The sequence below is a fragment of the Galleria mellonella genome, unplaced genomic scaffold (assembly GCF_026898425.1).
Source record: "Galleria mellonella isolate WM207_F2 unplaced genomic scaffold, CSIRO_AGI_GalMel_v1 utg312, whole genome shotgun sequence".
NCBI classification, from domain to species: domain Eukaryota; kingdom Metazoa; phylum Arthropoda; class Insecta; order Lepidoptera; family Pyralidae; genus Galleria; species Galleria mellonella.
In genome coordinates, this window is record NW_026442074.1 from 4,496,344 (window position 1) to 4,503,877 (window position 7,534).

The 7,534-nt window shown below is 32.8% G+C and overlaps 1 protein-coding gene and 1 long non-coding RNA gene across 2 annotated transcripts; both read right to left on the bottom strand.

The window, feature by feature from the left end:
- Positions 1-562: 562 nt before the first annotated feature.
- Positions 563-2,670, bottom strand: LOC128200922 (uncharacterized). Its single transcript, XR_008252964.1, has 3 exons — positions 2,581-2,670; positions 1,248-1,445; positions 563-811 (listed from the first exon to the last, which is right to left on the bottom strand). It is a non-coding gene; the product is annotated as an uncharacterized LOC128200922 (long non-coding RNA).
- A 1,110-nt stretch (positions 2,671-3,780) lies between these two features.
- Positions 3,781-6,907, bottom strand: LOC128200921 (uncharacterized). Its single transcript, XM_052895886.1, has 2 exons — positions 6,240-6,907; positions 3,781-5,715 (listed from the first exon to the last, which is right to left on the bottom strand). The coding sequence occupies exon 2, from the start codon at positions 5,708-5,710 to the stop codon at positions 4,004-4,006; it is 1,707 nt and encodes a 568-aa protein (XP_052751846.1). The 5' UTR covers positions 5,711-5,715; positions 6,240-6,907; the 3' UTR covers positions 3,781-4,003.
- Between the last annotated feature and the right edge of the window lie 627 nt (positions 6,908-7,534).

Below are 7,534 nucleotides of genomic sequence, written 5' to 3' on the forward strand. Positions count from 1 at the left end.
AATTACTAAGAAGAAATAATAAAATAAAAACTGTAAAAAATATAGTTGCCTCCTTTCTTCTTAAGCAGATATAATTAGTAAAAAGAGAACGAAACATACACAAATCAGTTGTGATGTTTCTCAATTCATAACAGGCTAGCGTATAGAAAATGTTTGATATGTCAATTATTTGTCAAGGACAAATTTTACATTACTAGATTATATATTCAACACAGTTTATGTAGAAAATATGAAAGCAAATAGTATTTGAATTTGGTAGGGTTTGGTAGGGTCATATAACATTTTCTACATACTAGCCTGTTATGAATTGAGAAAAATAGCAACTGACGGTGTATCTTTCGTCCACTTTGCACTAATTATATTTGCATAAGAAGAAAGGAGCCATGATTTACAAATTTTATTTTATCATTCCTTTTATCTAATTCCTTGTTCTTAAGTCATGCCTGTTAAGAATGTATAACTTTATGCTTTTGCCTACTCTTAGTCTATGGTAATAAAAAAGTAATATATAGCTATTGTCTGTGGAATTTTTTAATAATAACATCGAAAAAAAAGGCGGGAAACTCGAATAAGAACAAGCGGGTTTTTTAAATTTTTTTTATTAATTTATTAAAACTATCTCTATCAATTCTTATTATTGAATAAAATATTATATTTTCACTAAATTCAGCGACAGTAATATAATTAGCATTCATGGGGAAGCGCAGTTGTAGAAAAAGGAAAAAAAAAGATGACGATTCAGGTGATGTAGACCATGAACCTTGTAATGACAAGGATATATATTCGGAAGATACTTCTACTGACTCAGAATCTGAAATTGATAAGGCCGATAAGTATAAACCTTACTACGTCACAGATTATATTAGAAGATATCCCGAGGAATCCCCTGGGACAGAATTTGTTGTCTTTGTAGAATCCTCAGATAGTCAGAAAACCATTGGATCCAGAGACTTGCTCTCACTCTCCTCCTGTTTAAAACGATTTAATAAAGGGGTAACTTATCTTAGATCTATAAATAAATTCAAAATCGGAGTATACTTTCAAAAGCCAGACTTAGCCAATGCTTTTTTAAATAATAAAACTTTTTTAAATGACTACCATTTTAAGGCCAGTATTCCTGCTTCTTCAACAGAAGTTACAGGCGTTATTAGAAATGTACCTACAAATATATCTAATAAAAAAATATATACTATGATATCGAGTTCTAAGAAAATTATTGCTATTAAAAGAATTTTAAGAAAAAATACCTTGACTCATGGATATGTGTTACAGCCAACTCTAACCGTGACAATTACTTTTGCTGCATCTGTATTACCTGAATATCTGGATATTGGAGGTTGGCGCCACAATGTCACTCCATATATACCACCAGTTAAACAATGCTACCGGTGCTTGAGGTATGGACATTTAGCTAAATTCTGTAAGAATTCTGAGCGTTGCAGCATCTGCAAAGGTGAGCATAATTATAAAACTTGTACAACTGGAATGGAAAACGCTATTTGTGTACACTGCAATGGAAATCACACAAGTGTATCACCGCAATGCCCTGTTAAACAAAAGAAAATTGCTGAAAATAGATCTAAATTCAGACCTGCTTCTTTTGGAGATATACTTAGCACTGAAATATTTCCTAAACTGGGTAACAAACCTAAAAAAAATGTAGACCTAATTTCAATTCTAAATTCTGATAACAAGAGTTTATCACTTTTAATAGAAAGCATAATCAAACTTATTTCACTACATAACACAAAGAACACATCTATTAACACTAAAAGTGTTTTGAATGTGTTATATGATACTTTTGGTAATAGACCTATTTCACAAAATTCAATCGAGACCAATTAACTATCATACAGTGGAACGCTCAGAGCCTACTGAGCAATCGACTTATTTTTACACAATTTTTAAATGAACATCATATTCACATTGCTCTCATCTCAGAAACTTGGCTAAAACCACATTACAAATTAAAAATTAAAGATTATTGTATAGAACGAAATGATTGTGGTAATAACCACAATGGAGTAGCGATTATTATACATAATAGTATTAGATATAAAAAACTTCACTCTTTTTTCGACAATTCTTTGCAAACTATAGCTATTAGTATTGAAGTTAATAATTCTTGGTATTCAGTTGCCAGTATTTACTGTCCTACCAATAGTACACCTAGTTTTACTAAAGCCAAATTTAAGTTCTTTTTGGAGTCTCTTCCTAAACCCACTATCATATCTGGAGATTTAAATGCACATCATACTATGTGGGGTTGTACCTCCACTAATACAAGAGGTAAAGACATTCTTGATTGTTTAGATGAATGTAATTTGGTACTATTAAATGATAAGCAAGTTACTACTGTTGGCTCTCATATTTGGAGACCCAATGGCCTTGATTTAACTATGGTATCCCCATCCATATCATTAAAATGCGAGTGGTCGGTTCATGATGATCCGTTAGGAAGTTATCACCTGCCGACTTTTACTAAAATAAACACAAAGAACTCTTCATCAACTCCGTCAGGTGAACAACATGCTCCTATAGATGAAGTTAATAAACTTTTGTTAAATCGTATAAACCTACGTCTCGTTAATTGGGATCTTTATTCTGAAACTGTTAATCAATTACTTTTGGATTTCGAGTATGATGTCAATGAACCCTTAAACAATTACAATTACAGATGGGCAAAGCACCGGGTTTAAACCCGGTGCTTTGGTAAAAACCCAATAAACACCCATAAACTCCCATAATCACCCAAAAAAATAGGTTTTTACGTATTTTTTTGAAAATATGTAAGTAATACCAATAAATTATTTTTATAAATTGTATTGATCAATTCTACAATATTAAATAAAACGTTAACTAATAATATTTCAGGAAATTTTAAAAATCTATATATAATAAAATGAAAGTAATTAATTTTCAGTGTTTTCATGTTGCAGTTGATCAACATGTTGGCCTTTTGCTTCCCGTAGATACTTTAAAATTTCTTCATAACACCTCGTTCGCACACATGGCCGTATATATTTAAATTCTTGAGCCACTAACAGTCCGAAATACTCATTTCTTTTATCCTCTTCTCCATAAATTAAGCATTTAGAACAGTTTGTTTCTTCTTTCAGTAAATTTTCTTTTACTTTATCCTCGTTTTTTTATTTGTTGCGACGACGCTGGGTAAATCATCTGGACACTGGGTCTCACTATCGCCAAATATATTTGGAGATCGGCTTCGGCTACGGCTTGGCAGACATTTTTTTCTTTCTACAATTTTAAATTAAATTTATTAGAATAAATGCTTCGAACACACGCGATCTAAGTACCTTTTGTGTTTATTATACCTTACCTACCTAGGTATAAAAAGAGTACTTACGTAGATTTTCTTTTATTAACTGTTTTATACGAAGATCTTGATCTCTCAAATTAGCATCCATTTTACTTCCAGTGATTATCAACTAAATTAATAATCCACAAAGTATTAAATAACGTTTTTATGGAATATTTAGCACAAAAACAATACCCTTTAAATATCGATCGTCAGTAACTGTGGCTGACTTACCTATATTCTAGCAAGCAGGACTGCCTAGAGATGGGCAATCCACCTGGGTGGGTTTAAAGTCTGGTGGGTAAAAACCGGGTGTTTTGGGTTTATTGGGTTTAAACCCCATAAACACCCAAATTTTTGGGTGTTTATGATTTTGTACTTCATCATCGTCATCTCAGCCGCAAGACGTCCACTATACTGGACATAGACAATATTATTATGCAGCCTACAGAATAAAAAACTTTTAATTTGATTTTGAGTTTATTAAGAAAGAGATGAAAGTAAAATGTAAAACTACAGTCAATCACTGTCAGATTCAGAGTTATTACAAGCGATGAATTGTATAGGTTCGATAGGCTCTATTTCGTCTAAACTGTTATGTTCATTTACTTGCTCAATGAAAGCTTCTAAGGTATTTTCTTCATTAAACTGAATGTCCTCGCATTCAGCTTTATGTTTAAGATTTCAGTTATAACAAATGAATGAAATTTTTTCAGTTCTTTCAGTTGTAAGTCGATTTCTTTTGTTATTATGTATGTAGCCTTGGATACTAAAGGAACGCTCAGTGGCTGCCGAAGTACAGGGAGCTGATAGAATACGAATCGCTACTTTGCTTAACTCAGTGGAACCACAAATACCTTTCCACCATATTAGGGGCTCAATGCTATCTAATGAGCTCCATACAAATCCTCTGGCCCAAAAGTTTTCTTTAGCTTTATAACACGCCAAATCTGCCATTACATTTGACAAACTTAAGTGTTGGCTTAAATTGTAGATAAACTCCATACCCTTAAGTTCTTCCTCTTGAGTAAGTTCGACTCCTAGAGTCCTGGGGTCTAGAATATATGCTGCAAAATGTATTGGCCTCATTGCCATATTGCATCTTGAAGATACTGATGTTAGAATCTGCTGTTTGCTTTCTTCGCTCAATGTCGAAATCTCATTTAATGCAAAACGTATCTTAGCTTGTACATCTCTAAATGTAATGTATGTGCGATGCAAACGATTCTGGTCGCTCTCTAAGTAAAATATGCTTTCAGTGACTGGTTCCAAAATACTTATACATTCCCCTGTCTTCGTCCAGAAATCATCACTTAGAATTAAATCTTTAATATCTCTTGAAATTACCACATCTTCTCTAACTGTTAATATTTGCAAAGCTATCTTATTTGCTTTCAAACTTTTTAACGAAGTAACATGACTTCCCCATCTTGTAGCACAAGGCAATTTTAGTGTTTGTGTAGAATCTTCACCCTGCCTTGATTTTATCAACAAGGAACTTAATCGTTGACTCCTTTTAACAGTTTTTATTATATTTATGGCTTGCATAATAAACACAGTTACTTCTTGTATCTTTACAATATCTTGGCACAACAAGTTAAGGATATGTGCACAGCAACCGAGAGGAACAACATGTGGATATTTGAGTTTTGTTAATTCGAATGCCTTTTGTATATTTCTAGCGTTATCGCCAATAAGTACAAGAAACTTATTTGCTCCATACACTTTCATTACTTTTTCAACTTCTTGGCTAAGGTATTCACTAGTGTGAGGATTACTTTCTGTATTCAAACTTTTAACGTATGCAGGTTGAGGTTTTGATATAAGAAAGTTTATTATTCCTTCATTTCTTAAATTAGACCAGCCATCGCACTGAAGGTGTAAGTAACTACAAGCATTTAGTTCCTCATTTAACTCAAAACGCATTTCTCTATATATTTTATCTAAGTATTTTGTCGCTAAAGCTTTACGTGAAGGTATTTTAAATTTTGGTTGCAATTTTTCGAAAAATTGTATCCATAAAGGATGTTGCACCATCGATAATGGCGTCCCTGTTACAAATATAGCTCTCGCTAATTCTGTTTTTATATGATCATCGGTGTCTTGAAACTCAGCATTTATTGTAGTGTTAGCAGACGACGAGGGGCTTATAAAAGAATCATTTGTCTCTATCTCTGACAGTCCAGACATTTTGGTTTTGGACGAGCTATCTTTTATAAGTTTCATAGAGTCTTTTAATGTTTCTGGAGATTTTGGACAAGTGATAAGATGTTGAAGCATTTTGGCAGCATTACTGAATTTGTAGACCTTATTACAAAGCTTGCAAGAAACAGACTTGTTTGGTAAAGTACGGTAGTGCTCCCATATGCGTAAATCTTTAGGTTTCCCCATTGAACCTAAAAAAATGAACGATGATTAGTTGGTCTGACGAAAATTCAACAATAGAGTGCCTATTTTTTTACAATGATTATTTCTTGTTATTTACAATAAATTTATTAAAAAAATAATAAAATAAATACAAAAAGCCTTTGTAAAATTACATCTCCTCGGAGGATTAAACGCAGACGCTAGTTTATTATCGTATTGTTCTGTATTTTTCTCAGCAACTTCTTTAATTCGATTAGGTACTTACGCATATTATGTTAAAAATAAATATCTAGTACACATCTTAGGCTATCCACCATTATTATCCAATGACGACTCTCAGCTAACTATGCACTATCATCCAAAATAAACGTGTATGGAAAATTTTATCCCAGTCGGTTGAGGATTGAGGATAATTGCATCAACATACGAACATACCTACATACTTTTATTTACATAACGCAAGCTAAATAAAAGCTTGTAATAATACATCTAATTTTAAGTTAAAATTGTTAAGTGATCATGATATAATTGTATCATTCAAAAATCCACTTACCTTTAATTATTTCTTGTTAAGTATAAATATTATTTCAAATCTGCTCCCTTAATATGCACTTTTTTACTGCTTTTCCTACCTAACACGTTACCAGGAAGTCACGTTACCAGAGTCAGAGTAATAGTGAACACGTTTGACAGTGATTGTCGTCGCCTCATATTCAGCGTCGACGAATAGGGAATCCCCAGTCATAATGTATTGCATGCGTGGCGGTCTTACTTCAAATCCATAAACAAAGAGATAATTACAGAACTCGATACTAGATGGCGCTGTTTTTGTTTGAAGAAAGTTTGCGGGCTAAAATACATAGAATTTCATCAATGACTTCCACAAAGAACAACATTTCTGTTTTTTCTAAGTCCGTATCTCTTCCGTATATTTCATAAGATATAAGCTTGGGCTACATTGTTATGCAACGTGATTTTGTCGCTGTCTTGCTAGCAGGGTTGACAGATATACGATTTAAATCGTACTCATACTATTATTTGTCTATTTTTTAATGTACGATCGTAAAGATTATGATCGTAATTCGCACAAAAACATACGACTTTTTGGTTACCTGGCAACATTTTTATTATGAAACGAACATGCTCACATCATCAGTCACATGCAACAATTTATTGGGGATTTCCCCTTCACATCTGGCAGTCCTGCTTGCTAGAATATAGGTAAGTCAGCCACAGTTACTGACGATCGATATTTAAAGGGTATTGTTTTTGTGCTAAATATTTCATAAAAACGTTATTTAATACTTTGTGGATTATTAATTTAGTTGATAATCACTGGAAGTAAAATGGATGCTAATTTGAGAGATCAAGATCTTCGTATAAAACAGTTAATAAAAGAAAATCTACGTAAGTACTCTTTTTATACCTAGGTAGGTAAGGTATAATAAACACAAAAGGTACTTAGATCGCGTGTGTTCGAAGCATTTATTCTAATAAATTTAATTTAAAATTGTAGAAAGAAAAAAATGTCTGCCAAGCCGTAGCCGAAGCCGATCTCCAAATATATTTGGCGATAGTGAGACCCAGTGTCCAGATGATTTACCCAGCGTCGTCGCAACAAAGAAAAAAACGAGGATAAAGTAAAAGAAAATTTACTGAAAGAAGAAACAAACTGTTCTAAATGCTTAATTTATGGAGAAGAGGATAAAAGAAATGAGTATTTCGGACTGTTAGTGGCTCAAGAATTTAAATATATACGACCATGTGTGCGAACGAGGTGTTATGAAGAAATTTTAAAGTATCTACGGGAAGCAAAAGGCCAACATGTTGATCAACTGCAACATGAAA

Excerpts from the sequence above, each read along its gene's own strand:
- LOC128200921 (XM_052895886.1), bottom strand. The coding sequence starts at position 5,710 with ATGGGGAAACCTAAAGATTTACGCATATGGGAGCACTACCGTACTTTA.